We start from the raw sequence: 19389 nt of genomic DNA, 5'->3' as shown, positions 1-19389 counted from the left end.
TGCATGTGCTCTGATATTGCATCTTTCTATTTTATTTTTGGGAAGTGAAGTTTAGTCTTTCTTAAGAAATTGAATTCTGTATGTTGTGTTTTAGTTTTTGGAGTGCCTCATTTCATAACATTTCACTTTTCTGTTCATAGTCTCTTATATGTGGTCCTTCATTTGACATAGCTTCCATTATTCCATTCTTGGAGCCGCTTTCAGAAGACAGTATTGCTGGCCTCAGTGTCCATGTTCTGTGTCGTACACGCTTGAAAGAGTATGAACAGTGCATAGACATACTGTTAGAGAGATGCCCAGAGGCAGTTATTCCATATGCTAACCATGAACTGAAAGAAGAGAATCGGGTATGCTTTTCAGATTATGTTTTTAGGCTTGATCAGTAATAATCAGATTTGATAACCTCATTTCCTTTCCTGCAAAATGGTTATAATTTATGCTAGTCCAACTTCATAGGGAAGTGTGGGTCCAGTGAGCATATATATTTCCTATGTTGTGTGTTCTGAGTACTATTAAATGCTGTTAAAATATATGGAGATGGCATATTACCATCATTAAAGATCTCTTGTTTGGAGATGAAGTAGTTAATTACCTGAAGATTTGGGAAACAGTGTATGATGGGAAAATATTTTCTCTGCCATTTGGTTTTTAGTTTAGAAATTAGAAGAATTTTGGACCTTAGTTCTTTTTTTTCTTCATTCCTTCCCTCTTGCCACATAAGAGATGGTAATGGCATATGTCTGTTGCTTCTTGAAAATAGCCAGGTACATATGTACAATATATGTTTTCAAGTTACAAACCTGATTTTTATGTTATAGTTAAGGCAGAAGACTGGCTGCTGATATAACTTGTGTCATAACAAAATTAGTTGCCTTAACCAAAATGGTATATTTTTGCTCTGTGCTTTCCTGCACAATCTTCTTATTCTCATTTGAAATCTGAGAATAAAATACATCAAAATAAAATTTATTCTCTTTTTTCTAAGATAGACTCTGTGGTGGAAAAAACTGCTGCCTGAACTTTGTCAGAGAATAAAACGTGGTGGAGAGAAGTATCAACTCTATTTGTCATCATTAAAAGGTAAAATGATTTTTTTTTTTTTGCTTGATTATAAACTTAAGAGTCTCAGTTTTAAATTTGGTGAAGCTTTCTTTCTCTAGTATTTTCATGTGATTCTCAAGTGAGACAGAGGGCCTTTCAGAACCATCTCAGGAGCTTATTTTCAGTATTCACATACCCTCCCCTTGACATTTGATTGATAATCATTTATCTCCTAGTCACAGAACTGATGTTCTTTTAACTTAATCCTTTCAAACACTTAACAAATTATCACAATCATAGAAAATGACAGCATCAATGTTTTAAAAATGTGAGTAATCATTAAGGCAATTACATCTTTTATTAATGATCAGAGTACTTAATTTACTTCATGTAGGAAGTTAAGATCATTACTATTAAACATAATTATAAGCAAGTATTGACGAATAACAACCTTAAGGATTTAAAAGTTGAGTATCTAAATTGCACAATATTTTACAGCATAGTAGTTATTTGAATTTTCATAATCATAAATCTTGATAGATATGTAATCCATTTCTACACTGCTATGTGTTAATATAATTAGTTAATTGTTGTCCTGATGACAAAGGGTATGGGCATATCGATTGCAGAGCACATAAAATATTAGAAATTGACAGTGTTGAAATTGTGCTTTCCAGCCAAGACAGTTGATTTTTAAAATGTAAGGCATAACCAGTGGCCATTGGAGATTATTATTCTGAAGGTCCCCCTTTAATTAAAGCTATATGCTTGCGATTGGGAAGGGAAAGGGATGACTTTATTCTTTGTCCTCCCCATCTTCCTGATTGCTTCTGGTATTCAGAAGATGGAAGTGTCAGGTGTCTGATTGCTTTGCCACACTTATATACACTTTGCATAATTTATCATTGACTGTTTGTGTTGGTGGAGCACTTTCTAGTGCAGACATCCCACGTCTTTACACCTCAGCATCATCATTATTTTAATCAGAAGACTTTCTTCCTCTTTTTCTGATCCACATCCACACACACCCCAACTCACCCATAATCATTCCTCCAAATATTGCATTTTTCTCTATCTTCGAAATGTATTTGTGTGCATACATGTGTGTGTGTGTGTGTGTGACTAATGGGACTAAGTGCCATGTGTGATTTACCTTTATTAGACTATAATACCTCAAGAGCTGGCATAGTGTTTTATTCATTTTTCACGTTACACTTTCCTCACCAGCAATATCTCTCCTATAGGAAGCATTCTGTAACTGTTCATTGATTAGAAAGGAAGACGGCTAAAGAACTTTAGGTTCGTTTCACAGGAGGGCTTTTTCTTGATAGTTGTACACTGAGAAGAGCCCTGGATTGGGATCTGGAGAATTGGAACTGAGTTCCAGGTCTGCTACCTACTAAGTGACCTAGAGCAAGCCAGTTTTCTAATGTCGTGAGACTAATGAGAAGTTCAGGACTAAATTAAAAGTTAAATGTTAGGCAAAATTACAAGAAGATAAGGTTGGAGATGGAGTTCAAGGGCTTATATGTTTAGGAGCTTGGATTTCTTATTTCTAATGCAGCGTTTCTCAACCTTGGCACTGTTGACATTTTGGACCAGATAATTATTCGTGTGCATGGGAGTTTCCCCTATGCATTTTAGGGTATTAAACAGTATCCCTGGCCTCTACTCATTAGATGCCAATAATACTACCCCAGTTATAACAAACAAAATTGTCTCCAGATTTTGCCAGATGTCTACTTTGGGACAAAATTGTCCTGGTTGACAACTGCCACACTAATGCAGAACCATTAAAACAGGGGTGAGTGGATGGGTTGTTTGTTTAAGGAAATATTCACCATGCTTATTTTTGAAAATTCTAGTACTGTAGTAAATTATAAAAATAAAGTTTAAAAATCATTTAAAATCCCACCATCCAGAAATAACTATTTTCAACCTTTGACAAATATTTTTTAGACATGCTGGAGGATTTTATTGTACAGATTTACATTTAGATAGATTGTTTATACGTTACTTGTAGACTTGGGTTGCTGGCGAGTGGAGTAAAGCAAGTAATTTTAACCTTCTCTTAGCCTCAATTTTTCCAACTCTAAATCAGGTGTAATACCCATTAGTTTACTCTGTTTGGGATGTGTCTTGAATTGAATAAATAAAAACCTCAAAGGATTCTAGAAGGAATTAAAGAGAAGTTATATATGAAAGCACTATATTAATTTTTAAAGTACTCTATGAATTTAGGATATTGACCTTGTTCTTGGAGTGATAACCTGTATTAGCCCCTCCTTATTTGGGAGAAGAGAAGAATTGGGAAGTGGTGAGATTTTGTTAACTCTATAACAACTCTACAGTAGCTCTCCAATAATTTTTTTGTTTTTAAGATACTACTTAAAGTCTCCACATTTAGGTAAGTACACTGGTTTGATAGGAAAACATCAATAATACATATTTTTCACATAGATTTTGCAAACTAGTTAGTAGTTATTTTTTATTAAGGTCTGATTTTATGTCAGTTGTGCACTATTATATTTTAGCTTTTGAACTAAAAGGAAGCTAAATTAAACTAGCTGGAACTAAAAGGAACTGTGGAAGCTAGCAGACAGTACCACTACATTATAAATGAGGAACCTAGGACTTCAGAGATTAGGTGACTTGCTTTTTTTTTTTTTTCCTTTGAGGCAGAATCTCGCTGTCTCCAGGCTGGAGTACAGTGGTGCAATCTCGGCATACTGCAACTTCTGCCTCCTGGGTTCAAGCCATTCTCCTTCCTCAGCCTCCTGAGTAGCTGGGATTACAGGCGCACACCACCACATCCAGCTAATTATTGTATTTTTAGTAGAGACGGGGTTTCACCATATTGGCCAGGATTGTCTCTATCTCTTGACCTCGTGATCTGCCCGCCTCAGCCTCCCAAAGTGCTGGGATTACAGACATGAGCCACCACACCCAGCAAGGTGACTCTCTTAAAGTCACTGAGTAGGTGGAAAAGTCTGGGTCTCTTCCCAAGTGTGTCTGGATTCCAGAACTAGGAATATTTTCTATGAGCCGTTGCTGCTCCATTCATTAACTCTTTAGCAACAAAGGCCAGTCATTCTTTTTGTGTAAAGACAGATTTCGATTGCTGCATATTGGACAGATGACTTTGAGTGGATCTTACATTTCACTTACTCGGCAAATAGAGTAAGTGATGGGCGCAAATATCACACAGGGAATGGCACTGACATGTGGATAGAGGTGTAAGACCAAGTGGATGTTTATTGGGACACTGTTCATAGCTGTCACTCTTCTATCCCAGGAGAGGGCAGAATGTATCTGTTAAGAAGCACTAGAATCATAAAATTGCATGGTTATTGTTTTTTAAATGTATGTTAAATTCCTTAACATTAAAAATGTTCATTAGAACACCTTCAGACTTTAGGGTAAAAAGAAGTAAATGGTCATGAAAACAGATTTGTGCTTATTAACAACATGAAATATTATAAAAAGGAACTAATTTGGGAAAACATTGGTGTTACTTATCCTATCAAACAATCTTTGTAATTTAGTGTTACTATAGTCTTAGAGTTAAAAAAAAAAGTATGCAAATGATTGAACTTTTCTTTAGAGGATAGTAGAAGTTGATTGCAAAATAATACAGTCATTGAGTAATGAAATAATAAATCCAAATTTCATGTGGCTGATATAAAATAAACTTCAAAGGATTCTAGTAAGGAAAAATAAGTTAAAACCATAAAGAAGCCTATGGATTTAAGAGATTGACTTTTTTCTTTGTAGTTATAACATTTTGTTACCTGAACTGGCTTCTAATTGTTTGGTTAAGAAAAAAGAGATTGAACGTAAGACTGACTTTCAGTTCTAACTCAGATACTTTTTTCTACAAACAGAAACATTGTCAATTGTTGCTGTGGAACTAGAACTGAAGGATTTCATGAATGTTCTCCCAGAAGATGGTACTGCAGCATTTTTCTTGCCATACCTTCTCTATTGCAGTCGAAAGAAATCATTGACTTAAAGGTTTCATTTGAAAAACACCATAATGGCATTTGAGACTGAATTTCCAAAAATTGAAGGCCAAAGTACAAGTAGAGGCATTTTGATTACACACATATGTATATGTAATCATATATATATAATATATATATCACACATGTATGATGCAGATGCTTTCAGGCTGCTTACCTTACCATATAGTGGTAACTATTCATTTCTTAATTTATGACCTCAATCAGTTTAATTGTCTAGAATGTAAAAAGTCTTCAAGACATAAGAATTTCTCGGAGAAACCATATATTTTTTTAAGGTAGAAATTGACTTTTATTCCAAGGAACAACATCAGTTCACTGTTATTGGAGACACGACAATCTTTTTCGTCCCAAGAACACTTTAAGGAAACATTTTGCAAGTATGCTTGAAAGAATGTCACTAACTGGTCCAGAATTTTATCTTCTTGATTTTTCCAATTTTCTCTATGCTTTTGAGAAAGATGTTAATGTTTTGCCATGGTAAAAAATTTCAAACCTCATTTTTTTGTTACTTTTCTTGTTACCTTAAGAAAACTCATGCTCTGTTTCTCTTTGAATCAAATGAAGTGAATGTTTACAAAGCTGACTTTCTTCTTGTCTAGCTATTAACATGATTTGTCGAATGCATGCTTTTTTAGCCAAAGCTTTGTTTCCATTTTTTGTTGATGTGTACTCTTCCCTTGTTAGCTACAGTGTATGTGAAAATAAAGAAATATATCACTGTATTCACAACCATGTGTCTTCTTTTTTAACTTGTTTAAAAATTTTTTAGTTCAAGTTCAGTTCATTGATGTTATCCTTGGAATGCACTTAAGGCTGGGCAGAAATTCTACTCCTGTGACGTCTGCCACAGGTGTATTTTGAAGCTTTTCTTCTAATGGTGATGTTTATCCTTAACAGGATTTAAGCTGTAGAATTCTCTTTCATCTCTGCATTTCTCCAGTTCCAGATACCATCCTTTAGACCATCTCTTCAAGGGTTCACAAAACTGATTTGCATCATCCTGTTTTATTTTTATTTCCTTCTCTCGTACCTTGCATTCCCATTCCCTCTGATTAGGTGTGATGTCAACAGCATGTTAGAAGGATCGATGGGAAGGCAATGATTGAAAGCATTTCACTGAACCTTAATAGTGCTCCTTTGAGGACCACCCAGGAGAATATCTGGTCATAGATCTTTTTAAAAATGCAGTTTTATAAAACCCTAATAGTGGTGATATGAGAGACTGTCTGAATCAGTTTTATTACCTAGTATACAGGTGTCAGTCATGTATCATTATATAGTTTGTTGATCTTTCCATTTGCAAAAAGTTAAGAGTATTCCCCCACAAATGCACAAAGTTGTATGTTTTCAGTCTTTTTTTTAATGTTTATAGTCATTCCGAAGTAACATTCTTTTTTTATACTTTCATATACATTGTTATGAATCATTGGTTTTTCTCTTTTTTCCACTTATCACCAGTTTATTTCATCCAGCCATACTGGTCTCTATAGAAAAAGAAATTTTAAGACCGTTATGAAAAATAATATATATTATATGGTTTAAAAATTAGTAGATGGTTCTTTAAATGTATTCTACTTTTTTACTGTTACTTTATTCCTGATTCATTTTTATTTTTCTACTTTTTATATGTTTGAAAATTTCTCATTCTATTACTGCTTTATTTAAAGAAAGATTACTTTCCTTCCTACAAGATCTTTATTAATTGTAAAGAAAACACGAATAAATTTACAGTGGAGAAACTTGGTAGACACCACCTTAACCAAAGCCTGAAGTTAACATAACCAGTAATGGAACCAATCACTATCTTGTGCCTCCTGACATCGTGTACTAAGAAAAACACAACATCATGCCATGATAGTCTTCAAAAGTACAGAACCTAAATCTAATCATGAGGAAACATTAGACAAACTCAAATGGAAGGACATTCTACAAAGTGACTGCCCTGTATTAAGGACCTATTCAGAGTAAGGGAGACTTAAAAGACATGACAACAATGCAGCATGTGATCTGGGATTTTCTTTTTCTATAAAGAACATGATTAGGTTTATTAGTGAAATTTGAAAAAGATCTATTGTTTTTTAAATCATTGTTAATGTTCTGATTTTGATCATTGTATTGTCATGTACAAGAATATTCTTGTTTTTAGGAAAGATAGTTGTATGTATCTATACATGTCTGCGTGTGTACTTATGGAGGGTGAACATGAGAGGGAGAGAGGAAAAAGAATGAGAAAGCCAGTGTGGCTACACAAATCATTAACATTTGGGAAATCTGGGTGAAAGGTATATGGGAATCTGAAATCATGTCAAAAAATAGTTACAAAAGTTTCTCTTCATTGAATTAATACATTGTTATATATTCAGTAAGCAAACTATTGTATTGGATTTGGGTACTTAGCTGGAAATACAGAATACAGAATATGTAGTCCCTGCCTGTAAGAAATTTAAAGCTAAGCAGGCTTTTCTAAGACTCCTAATTAATGTAAACTTGCTCAAAGCTTTATTGGACTTATGTAAAGATAATTCAGACTGAGAAACATGGCTACTGATTTTATGGGCCAAAGAGAGTTCAAACTTATCTTTTTTTAATTCCTTACTGCTTCTTACAGTCTCATGCAATACCTTTTCTCTTTACAAAAGTTAGGTTTCTCTTTAATTTTTTTGTCCAGTGTCGATTTTCCCTTCATATTTGCTGTTTGTTCTGTATTTTTCCTATAGCTTTAAAAACTGTCTCACCTTTCTTAACCAAGCAGTAATCTCCCTCTTCTTTCATGGTTGTTACACAGGAGGAATCTCATCTGTGGCTGGCTGTGTGTGTACGGTTGCTCTGTAGTGTCATACTGCACATGCCAGGCATTTGCACACATGCATTCCCCAAATACCTCCACGTTCCCTTACTCGCCATTATTTTTCTAGCAGGACCATCCTTTTGTGTGGTTTCATGCAACTACATGTAACCACATGGTTTACTAGTGTTAAAGTTTTCTTTCTCATCATATTTGGCTTTTTTCACCTTGTTAAAGTTATTGGCATTAAATTTAGGGGCTTGTCTGTGAGCCTTTGATATTCTCGTGTTATCAGTGACTGCTCTAATAAAAAGGGCATTAATGGAAATAGTTTTCCATGATATAAGTTGTTTGTGTAAGACCCAGGAGCAGAAATTAAAACTTTTCATTTGCACTAAAGGTTAACCTTTCAGGGCTTCTTAATTTTGAAATATATTTACATATATATTTTGTTCATTTGTATGTTCCCTTTTCCCCCCATTTTAGAGAGGAAAGACATATATTGGTTTTCTTCACATAATTTCCTCCTGTTGGGTTTGCCATTTCCAATTACAACAATTCTCAACTCAAAAGACCCAGGAAAGACCAAAGCCTGCAGCCACAGTGCAGGAATCTTAGAATAATAATAATAAACTGTTTATTTTTCTTCAAGTGTATGTGTGTGTATCTACATATGGGGTAGGTTATTGCAGGGGTTGGGGAGCAGTACATTTAAATTTTGTTTCTTCCCTGGATCTTTCACAAACAATAATCAATAAGGTCTCTCCTTCTTCTTGGATGCACAGAAAGACACTGCCTATTTGAAACTATATTATTTGGGGTTGTCTTGGGCTTCTCTTACACAGAGACGCCACTTAGAAAAAAAATTCTTTTTGTTAAGAAAGAAATTAGATCCTAAATGTGTCTTATGTAAATAATGGTTTGTTTCTTGGTAAATAACTAACATGACTCCTCATATCAGCTTTAGGTATAATTACTCTGCATCAAATGGGTGTCAATTTGTATTAGCTTAGAAATGACAGGTGCTGTTAAAAGTACTGGCTATCAGGAAATTAGCAGTATCCCTCACCATTTAGCAGTAAAAAAAAAAAAATCCTTTTTTGAGGTAGAGGAGAAATCAGGGCAGCAGATTCACAGATGCTTCATATTGATGCTTCATGTTGGGGGAAGTATTTAGGCAAAGTAGTTCCTTTGATTATATTTGTTATATATGGCTTCTAGAATTGCCACCTGGATATTCACCTTTACTTTGTAGAACGGTGTAAGTTGTTTCCATTCCAGCGTGAATGTGGTCGGTCACATGGCAGTGGAGTAACCAGATTCCAGGTGTTCTTGGAAACATTTCTAGGGTTTGGTATGTTCCAGGGAAAATGTCAAAGACATCAGAACTATAAATGCCCCTGTGCTTAATTAGAAAAATGACAAATAATGTATAATATTATATATGAGAGATCACTCATCATTTGGTATTGGTCAGCTCAGGCATATTGAAAGGATGGATAAATCTGTTTAAAATAATTGAGCTTGTTTCTGTGTTTAATACAAACGGTAAAATGTGGTTTTTGTATTCCTAGTAAGTCCTTGGTATCCACATCAAGTGGGTGTGAAAGAAAGATGAAGAGAATGAATTCATCAATCAGGACTACCCACACACCTCCTGTACCTCAACTCTGGTTTGCCTGTTTGTTGTAGCACTTAAGCTACACAAAAGGAACTCAGCCCTAGCCCTGTTTCAGCCCTAGCCTCTCTTTTGCCTGAATCTATCCTAGCTTTTCCTCGAAGCTTTAAGTCAAGGTAAAAAATAAAGGAAGTAGCCAGGCGCAGTGGCTCACGCCTGTAATCCCACCACTTCGGGAGGCCGAGGTGGGCGGATCACAAGGTCAGGAGTTTGAGACCAGCCTGGCCAATATGGTGAAATCCCATCTCCACTAAAAATAAAAAAATTAGCCGGGCATGGTGGCGTATGCCTGTAGTCCCAGCTACTTGGGAGGCTGAGGCAGGAGAATTACCTGAACCTAGGAGACGGAGGTTGCAGTGAGGCAAGATCACGCCACTGCACTCCATCCTGGGTGACAGAGTGAGACTCCGTCTCAAATAAATAAATAAATAAATGAAGGAAGCAGAAAAGGAGGCTGATGAAAAAGACAAAAACCAGAGGCACTTCAGGCAGTGCCTGAAGTAGGTGACAGCAGTCTATTTCTACAAGGATAGAATTAAAAGTCCTCTAAGAATACAATATATCTGTGTAAAACAAGATGGAGATAACAAAACAGGCTTTCTGCAGTATGCTTTTTGATAACCTCTGCATTTTCTAAATTAGCCCAAAGCATAAGGAAAACGGATTTCCAGGAGGGCCGTTGGCTTCTGCTGAAATCAGCACTGAGAAAGAATAGAAGTAGGATTGAGATGTATGGACCAATTGCTTGTCACCTAACTGATCTTGCTCATCTTGGGCCATTTGAGATACAGAACTTAGAACACACAGGGCAAAGGTTATGATAAAGTCTTGCAGTCTCTACTCTCATCCATCATTATGTGAACACTCCTACCCTCTTTGTTAGCAATTCCATTCAGTTAGTTTCCTTACTCAGGAATGTGTGAGCAGAACTCCATGAAAATTCAGTTAAAAATGCAAATCCCAGGAAGAGCTCAAGGTGTAACAAAGGCTGGTGTGTCAGTTGTAACTGTTGTGCCCTATTTTAGTCATCTCTCAGTATCTATGGGGGATTGGTTTCAGGAATGCCCCCATACCGAAATCCATGGATGCAAAAGTCCCTTAAGTAAAATGGCATATTTCCATATAACTTACACATATCCTTCCATATACTTTAAATCATATCTAGATTCTTATAATACCTAATACAATGCCTACATATCTCTTCATTTGCATGGATTTAACGTAGTAGTGCTGCAAATCCACATTTTTCTTTTTGGAACTTTGTGGAAATTTGTTTCCTGTATATAAATTTTTTCATTTATTTATTTATTTCTTTTTTTAGACGGAGTTTTGCTCGTCACCCAGGCTAGAGTGCAAGGGTACGATCTTGCCTCACTGCAACCTCCTTCTCCTGGGTTCAAGCAATTCTCCTGCCTCAACCTCCTGAATAGCTGGGATTACACATGCCCACCACCACACCTGGCTAATTTTTGTATTTTTAGTAGAAACAGGGTTTCACCATGTTGGCCAGGCTGGTCTCGAACTCTTGACCTCAGGTGATCCACCTGCCTCGGCCTCCCAGAGTGCTGGGATTACAGGCGTGACCCACCACGCTTGACCTTCCTCTGTATTTTCAATCCATGATTGAATCCTGGATGGGGAATCCATAGATAGGAAGGGGCAGTTGTAGTCTTTGCAGCTTTCAATTTTTCATCAGTCTCTCTGAGGAAATATTTCCTTCACTTGTATTAAAACATTTTCAAATAGAGCAAGAGTAATTGCCATGGATGGCTCTTACCTTGTATTGGAAGCTATGGCCATGAAAATGTACAGTGTGTAAGTCTATTTCATTGCCCATTCCCATAAGATACCAGTTGACCTCATCTCCCACATGCATTGTGAGGCCTTGTAGGTTTCCAAACATTCTTCCATTAATAGCTAGGGAAAGCATATGGTTTTATATTAGTTTTCAGGATATTTTAAACCAATAGCTCTTTCAAAGAAAATATGATTTCTAAGTTAATGTAAAGAATCTTTTTGATGTAATAAAATTTATTTTACTACAAATGAGGAAAATGGATACTTTAAAGTCAATAATATCACACACTGCTTTGCTAGCACTTTGCACCACAAGCCTTAATCTTAATCATGGATTATTTAAAAGGAAATGAGATTTTGGAATTGGAAAATAAATTAGCAAATGATTTCGAACATAGTCCCCTTTTTGTTTTGAACAGAATTCTACCTCACATACAAAGTGAGGCAGAAGTGCTTTAAGACAAAACAAATGAGTAGTATCCAATATAATTTTATTTGAAAGAGAAAAGGATAAAAAAGTAGAAAAATGGTTTTAGAATCATGTAACATACCATGCATTTTGTTGCTTTCTATGAATTCCTCATCGTCTTTGTTTACTTTCTCAGGGTGATCAGAGTATGTATTGATGTTGTCATCTAAGTACCAAGATTCATTCTCATCAAAAACTAGAAACAGAAGGACAAATTCCAGTTTCTTCCTGGGATTGAACACTTTCAAGTAATGTGTTCGACAAACAATCAGTGGGCCAATTAATCCACTGTAGAGATCCTAGAAACAAGGAAAATCTTTAGTAACCCTTGTGGTGTAGGTCAAGATTTCAGAGAACTGAGACTTTACACCCATGGCCTCAGGAATTCTGGAGCGACCGATTGAAGCAGTAGACTTTGCCCAGTGTGGTAGTGCCAATTTAGTAACTTTTCACTTGAAGTAGTTAAATTGGAACAACGTTAACTAGTAGGTAGGTCATGTGGGTGATGCTGACATAACAAATGTCTGCAGAGGCAAAATTTAACTCAGCTAATGAACAGTGATTTTAAAAGAATCCCAGATGAACAGTGTTGGTTTGTTCCGTAAACTCATGAACTCTTGAATGTGAGCCAAACACTGTGGCAGTCCCTAAAGCATCCATAGATGACTGAAATATATAATAATAGCACCACAAATAGCAGATTTACTCATTTGTTTGAGACAGAACTCTGAATTATCAAGGAGCTACTTCCCCCTGGCTCACTCAGGCAGTTCATCTACCTATCTATAACTCATTCCATTTCTTTTCTCCCTCCACACAGTAGAGGTCCTTGACACATATTACAACAGCCCTTCAGCCTCCAGCCTTTCATCATTCCACCAGAATGAATGATCTGAAATGCAAATTATACTTCCTTTCTTTGTCAATTTTTCAGTGGCTTCCTATGACCCACAAGACAAAATCTAAACTTCCTGAATATGATCTTGAAAGACCTTTGAGCTGTATCTTAGGAAATTTCAGCAGTGTATTTGATGAAGTGGATTACACAGCAGCTTATTTTCCTAGGATTTTAACATAGAATTGGACCACAGGAAAATGCTAACCTCATCTTCCTTCAATTGTGTGTCTATTTTGGGAAGTGTCACAAAACATAAAGGATTTACATTTTACCTTAACTTGATCCACAGTTGAATAGTAAGCCCACGGAATACAAGCAGAATCCTCTTCTCCAGCTCCAGATCTTTCTGGGATTTTCCATACGTAAGTTCGAGTTTCACCTAAATTAATCAGATGTTAATGGATAACAGATCTGGTTATATTTGGTTTATATTATACACACACACACACACACACACACACACACACACACACCCTTGATAACTAGAACCCAGGAACTGGAAATGTCAGTGTAATTAGTTTTTTAGTTTTAAAAAATTGTGGTACTGACAAGTTTTCAAGAATAGAGTTTTTAGACAAATGCTAAGACAAAATTTTGTCATTTTTTAGGTTAATTATAAATTAACTTTAACCCACTTACCATACCACAAAGCTTTAGGAGGTGCACTTCCAGTATTAAAATTTGAAGAAACTTTGCAACCAATCTTTTCTTAGCTTGAAGTATGTTCTCCTAATATATTTTGTTCTCTTCAGATATCAAGCGATTTTTTTCCCAGTTGCTGGCACCTTTCCCGTAATCATCTCAGTGTGTATCTGGACTGTTTTGTGCAATTCCCTCAGCTTCAGCATGGCCTTCCTTTCCTCGTCCTCTCTCATGATCATCCTTAGTGAGCTCATGATTCCTGGCGAGGAGCCATCAGACCTCATGATCTCATGAGTCACTGACTTGCCGCAGTTCTGTTTACCTCCCCTTTGGTCCATCTCATTCTATCACACCATGTGCTATTCTGTCACTACTCCCACGTACAGGACATAACCACACCCTAGGCCTTGGCACTTTGAAGACAACCAGTTGCTTCACCCTCCTACTTTGCCAATGCTCTTACCCTCTTCCTATGTGCTCTGGGCTTTTCTCCAGTCTGATCTGCATTTCCAGTCACCTCAGGACTTCCTGTGCAACTGCTCACCAGACCTCAACTTTTGACCATGCCCACTCACCAATCCCAACCACACTCACTGTCCATCCCATTTATTTAGACCACACCATTACATATGCATGCTGTCATACTAATCTGCCAGAGTCTGACAGACATTCACTAGGGAATTAAGCAAGACAAGAGAGATGGTCCCAAGTGATGTAGATATCTTACTTTTTCTTCAAGCCTCAAGCTGAGCTATTCCATGTCCTCGCCCTTTTTCTAAGCAGAAAATTTCACCAGAATATAAAATATGGATTCACCATCTGCACAGATTACTGTCTTGCCATCACTGCTTTTACTTATTCTCATAAGCTGCAAAATAACATTTCCTTCTCTTTTCCACACCCCTTTACAACCTGCCCTTTCACCAGCGGTCAGTGCCCAAAACTTTGGGGTCACGCTTGACCCCTCTCTTCCCTAACACTCCCTAGTGCCCATTTGCCAGTAGGCCCTTTAGGCATCACCTTCAAAATAGAACAAGAATATGATAACATCTCACCACTTCAGCTGCTTCCCCCATGTTCCAAATCTTGATGATTATTATTTTTTTACCCAGATTATTGCAATGGTCCTTAATTGACCCCAGATTCTGTCCTTGCCTCTGTATGGTCACTTAACCACACATCAGCCAGAACAGCCCCTTAAAAAGTATCCATCAGAACATCAGTCTTAAATCTCGAGTCTGAAGTCCTCCCTACTCCATCTGGTCCCTGTTCTCCCTGGATCTCACCTCTAGCTTTCTGTGCTCTTAATCTAGCCTCCGGCTGCCTTGGTAGTGCTCAAACACACCAGGCATACTCCTGTCTTCGGGGCCCAGAATCTCTTCCTGCACAATTACCCGAATTTCACTACTTCTCAACCTTTAGGTGTTTTCAACAATGCCACCTCCTCAAGGAAGCCCTCCTGACCACTCTGCCTAAAATAGCACCCTTGCTACTCCCTGCTAGGTTATTGAGAAATAGTCTTTTCCTGGAAGCCATTTTTACAACTAATAGAAGAAAAATATGGTTCTTATATAAGAAAATGTTCACCTGTGTATATAATCTGTGTAAAATTTTACTGTGTTTATTAAAGGAACATTTGATGACCTCCTAATACATGCCAGATACTGGACTAGATAGGGGGAATTTAGAGTTCCATGTGGCGGCCTCTGGCCCTTAGAACAGCATGTGCTGGAGACAGACGTGGGAACATCAGCCACATGCGGTGTGGTAGATGTCATCTGAGCTGTGTTCTAGCTGAGCGAGGAGACAGCATCTCTCTGAGTCACCCTTGAGTATTCATAAATGTCCGCTACCTTCAGGTTTTTCTCTTAAGTTCTCCTGTGGACTTTTTTTTGTATGAGCATGTGTGTACACCTCCTTGCATCCTGGCTTCACAACTACCTCCCTTTTCTTTCTTTCTTTCTTTTTTTTTTTTTGAGATGGAGTCTCACTCTGTTACCAGGCTGGAGTGCAGGGGTGCGATCTCAGCTCACTGCAGCCTCTTCCTGGGTTCAAGCAAATCTCCTGCCTCAGCCTCCGGAGTAGCTGGGACTATAGGCTCACGCCACCATGCCCAGCTAATTTTTGTATTTTTAGTAGAGACAGGGTTTCACCATGTTGGCCAGGATGGTCTTGATCTCTTGATCTCCAATCCACCCGCCTTGGCCTCCCAAAGTGCTGGAATTACAGGCGTGAGCCACCATGCCCGGCCACAACTACCTCCCTTTTCACTTTCTCGGTCCAGACTCTCTGATGAGAGCAATCTGTGGAAAGGCTGTGCACCCTGTTAAAATGCTTCCCCCCACCATGAGTACCTGGTAATGTTGGAATAACTGTAGAACTCTCCGTTTGTACCCCATGGGCATGTATTGAGTAGGGTCTCGTGGCCATGTTTTTAAAGATAATGTTGACTTTGTCTCTAACATCTGCATGAAGTTGTGGACCTGGCAAAAGTGAAAAGAAAGAGTGACTTGTATACCTGTCCAATTGGAAGGTCTAACTTAGTAATAAAAGCAAAGATAACTTGTTTATCTCCTCATGGGTTTGTGCTGTAATACTCTTGAATTTATACTGGGTCCCAGGGAATTTGGGACAAAGATGCTGGAAATAAAGATGGAGACCATTTGTTTATCTCTTAAGAGTTCTAGGGGTGGTTTGGCTTGAAAGTCTTTTGCAGAACACGAGAGAAGATGGCACTGTAGGACCAACTCAGGATTGCAGCTCCCAGTGAAACCACAGATGGTGAGTGGACGCCGCATTTCCAGACAGATCTTTATTGCCCACAGACCAGGAGATTCCCAGGTGTAGGAGCCCCACGGGCCGCCAGCATGGCTGTTTGGGCTGGGGCTGCAGCGCAGCAGCACTCCATACAAAATACACTGGTTTGGTTGCCCTGTTAAACCAGCAATTGGAGATTTCCGAAGGCAGATTAGCACATTCATCTGATTAAACGGGACTGAAACAGAAAGCCAGGCCAGGAGATTCCTGGGCAGCAACGTGGTTCCAGCCGGTGCAGTCGGTCGCTGCACGGGAAATCACACAGATCCCGGTGCCCTTTCAACAGGCAACTGGAACACCTGGGAGAGAGTCAACTGCTCAACTTAAAAAAAAAAAAAGGGCTCTGAGGCAGGGAGCCAGGTGATCAAGCTTGGCGGGTCCCACTCCCACAAAAACAAACAAAACAGCAATTGGAAATGCTCGGGGTTGAGAGTTTCATGGCAAGCACAGCTGAACCCAGGATGGTGCAGCTTGGAGGGGGAGGAGCATCTGCCATTACCGAGGCACTTGACCCCTATGGAGGTACACTACCATTGCTGACTGACGCAGCCTGCCGTTGCTGAGGCAACCCGCCATAACAGAGAGTGTCCCCCACTACAAAGGTGGGCCATCTTCACCACAGCAGCTCTAACCACACCCATATAAACAGAACTACAGGGAATTACACAGGGCAGCAGGGCAGAGCCCATGGCAACAGGGCGGAGCCCACGGCAGCTCAGCATAGCCACTATAGGCAAGCAGTGATTAGACTGCCTCCTTGCTGGGCAGGACAGTGCAATGGATACTCAGAAATAAAGCCCTAATTCTCCGGGACAGAGCACCTGAGGAAAAAAAAGGTACTTTATGAGTTCTGCTGCAGCAGACTTAAAAGTACCTGCCGAGCAGCCCTGAATGAACAACAGAACTCACAGCTCAGCACTAGAGCTCCTATAAAGTACAGACTGTCTCCTCAAGTATAAAGTACAGACAGTCTCCTCAAGCAGCTCCCTGACCCCCGTATATCCAAAGAGTCACCTCAAAAAGGACTGATCAGACTGACATTTGGCGGGCATCATTCAGGGACAAAGATAGCAGAAGAAGAAACTGGTAGCATCCCTCACGGTTCCACAGCTGCTAAAGGTGTACCCCAGGCAAGCAGGGCCTGGAGTGGACCTCAGTAGTCCTACAGCAGAGGGGCCAGACTTTTAGAAGGAAAACTAAGAAAAAGAAATACTTCATCATCAACAATCTGGACGTCCACTCAGAGATACAATCAGAAAATCAGCAACTACTCAGATGACAGGTGGATAAATCCACAAAGATGGGAAGAAACCAGCACAAAAAGGAGGAAAACACCCGAAACCAGAACACCTCGCCTCCTACAAGGGAACACAGCTCCTCACCAGCAAGGGAACAAAGCTGGATGGAGAATAAGTATGATGAAATGACAGAATCAGACTTCAGAAGGTGGGTAATGAGAAACTTCCATGAGCTAAAAGAACATATTCTAACTCAATGCAAAGAAACTAAGAACCTTGAAAAAAGATTTGAGGAAATGATAACAAGAATGGACAACTTAGAGAGGAATATGAGTGAACTGAAGGAGCTGAGAAACACAACACGAGAACTTCGTGAAGCATGCACAAGTTTCAACAGCCAAATTGACCAATCAGAAGAAAGGATATCAGAAGTCAAAGATCAACTCAATGAAATAAAATGAGAAACCAAGATTAGAGAAAAAAGCGCAAAAAGGAATGAACAAAGTCTCCAAGAAATGTGGGACTATGTGAAGAGACCTAATCTATGTTTGATAGGTGTACCTGAATGTGACGAAGAGAATGAATCCAAGCTGGAAAATACTCTTCAGGATATTATCCAGGAAAATTTCCCCAACCTAGCAAGGCAGGCCAATATTCAAGTCCAGGAAATACAGAGAACACCACAAAGATATTCCACAAGAAGAGCAACCCCAAGGCACATAATTGTCAGATATCCCAGGGTTGAAATGAAGAAGAAAATGCTAAGGGCAGCCAGAGAGAAAGGTCGGGTCACCCACAAAGGGAAGCCCATCAGACTCACAGAAGATCTCTCGGCAGAAACCCTACAAGCCAGAAGAGAGTGGGGACCAATATTCAACATCCTTAAAGAAAAGAACTTTCAACCCAGAATTTCATATCCAGCCAAACTGAGCTTCATAAGTGAAGGAAAAATAAAATCCTTTGCAAACAAGCAAGTACTCAGAGATTTTGTCACCACCAGGCCTGCTTTACAAGAGCTCCTGAAAGAGGCACTACACATAGAAAGGAATAACCAGTACCAGCCATTCCAAAAACATACCAAATGCTAAAAAGCATCAATAAAATGAAGAATCTGCATCAACTAATGGGCAAAACAGTCAGCTAGCATCAAAATGGCAGTATCAAATTTATACATAACAATATTAACCCTAAATGTAAATGGGCTAAATGCACCAATCAAAAGACACAGACTGGCAAATTGGATAAAAAGCCAAAACCCATCAGTGTGCTGTATCCAGGAAACCCATCTCACATGCAAGGATACACAAAGACTCAAAATAAAGGAATGGAGGAAAATTTACCAAGCAAATGGAGAGCAAAAAAAAGCAGGAGTTGCAATTCTCATCTCTGATAAAATAGACTTTAAAGCAACAAAGATCAAAAGAGACAAAGAAGGACATTACATAATGGTAAAAGGATCGATACAACAAGAAGAGCTAATGATCCTAAATATATATGGACCCAATACAGGGGCACCCAGATATATAAGGCAAGTTCTTAATGACTTACCAAGAGACTTAGACTCCCACACAATAATAGTGGGAGACTTTAACACTCCACTGTCAAAATTAGACAGATCAACCAGACAGAAAATTAACAAGGATATCCAGGACTTGAACTCAGACCTGGAACAAGCAAACCTGATAGACATTTACAGAACTCTCCACCCCAAATCCACAGAATATACATTCTTCTCAGCACCACATCACACCTACTCTAAAATTGACAACATAATTGGAAGTAAATCACTCCTCAGCAAATGCAAAAGAATGAAAATTATAACAAACAGTCTCTCTGACCACAGTGCAATCAAGTTAGAACTCAGAATTCAGAAACTAACTCAGAACCGCACAGCTTCATGGAAACTGAACAACTGAAATGAAGGCAGAAATAAAGAAGTTCTTCGAAACCAACAAGAATGAAGACACAACATACCAGAATCTCTGGGACACATTTAAAG

The 19389-nt window shown here is 38.5% G+C and overlaps 2 protein-coding genes across 19 annotated transcripts in view; one reads left to right on the top strand and one right to left on the bottom strand.

Moving 5' to 3' along the window:
• HPS3 (HPS3 biogenesis of lysosomal organelles complex 2 subunit 1) overlaps nt 1–5795 on the top strand; it is a 41347-nt gene extending 35552 nt beyond the window's left edge. For 4 of the 14 annotated variants that reach the window (XM_008983681.5, XM_002759505.7, XM_008983680.5 and 1 more), the window contains 3 exons: nt 141–347; nt 990–1080; nt 4926–5795. In XM_008983681.5, coding sequence (XP_008981929.1) covers nt 141–347; nt 990–1080; nt 4926–5053 — 426 coding nt within the window. In that variant the 3' untranslated portion in view covers nt 5054–5795. Of the gene's footprint in view, nt 1–140; nt 348–985; nt 1081–4925 lie in introns of all 14 variants that reach the window. The other 10 variants (XR_013528554.1, XR_013528549.1, XR_013528548.1 and 7 more) reach the window with 5 other exon arrangements.
• The window catches only part of LOC100404354 (ceruloplasmin), a 65172-nt gene that overhangs the window by 4599 nt on the left and 41184 nt on the right, over nt 1–19389 (bottom strand). For 2 of the 5 annotated variants that reach the window (XM_078354025.1, XM_078354024.1), the window contains 5 exons: nt 15690–15818; nt 12966–13072; nt 11878–12094; nt 11307–11446; nt 9094–9256 (listed from right to left, as the gene is read on the bottom strand). In XM_078354025.1, coding sequence (XP_078210151.1) covers nt 9094–9256; nt 11307–11446; nt 11878–12094; nt 12966–13072; nt 15690–15818 — 756 coding nt within the window. Of the gene's footprint in view, nt 1–6408; nt 6551–9093; nt 9257–11306; nt 11447–11877; nt 12095–12965; nt 13073–15689; nt 15819–19389 lie in introns of those variants that run through there. The other 3 variants (XR_614802.5, XM_008983683.5, XR_013528557.1) reach the window with 3 other exon arrangements.

The sequence above is a fragment of the Callithrix jacchus genome, chromosome 17 (assembly GCF_049354715.1).
Source record: "Callithrix jacchus isolate 240 chromosome 17, calJac240_pri, whole genome shotgun sequence".
NCBI classification, from domain to species: Eukaryota; Metazoa; Chordata; class Mammalia; order Primates; family Cebidae; genus Callithrix; species Callithrix jacchus.
Note: the sequence above shows the minus strand (reverse complement) of the source record. Positions and strands in the feature narration are given on the sequence as shown.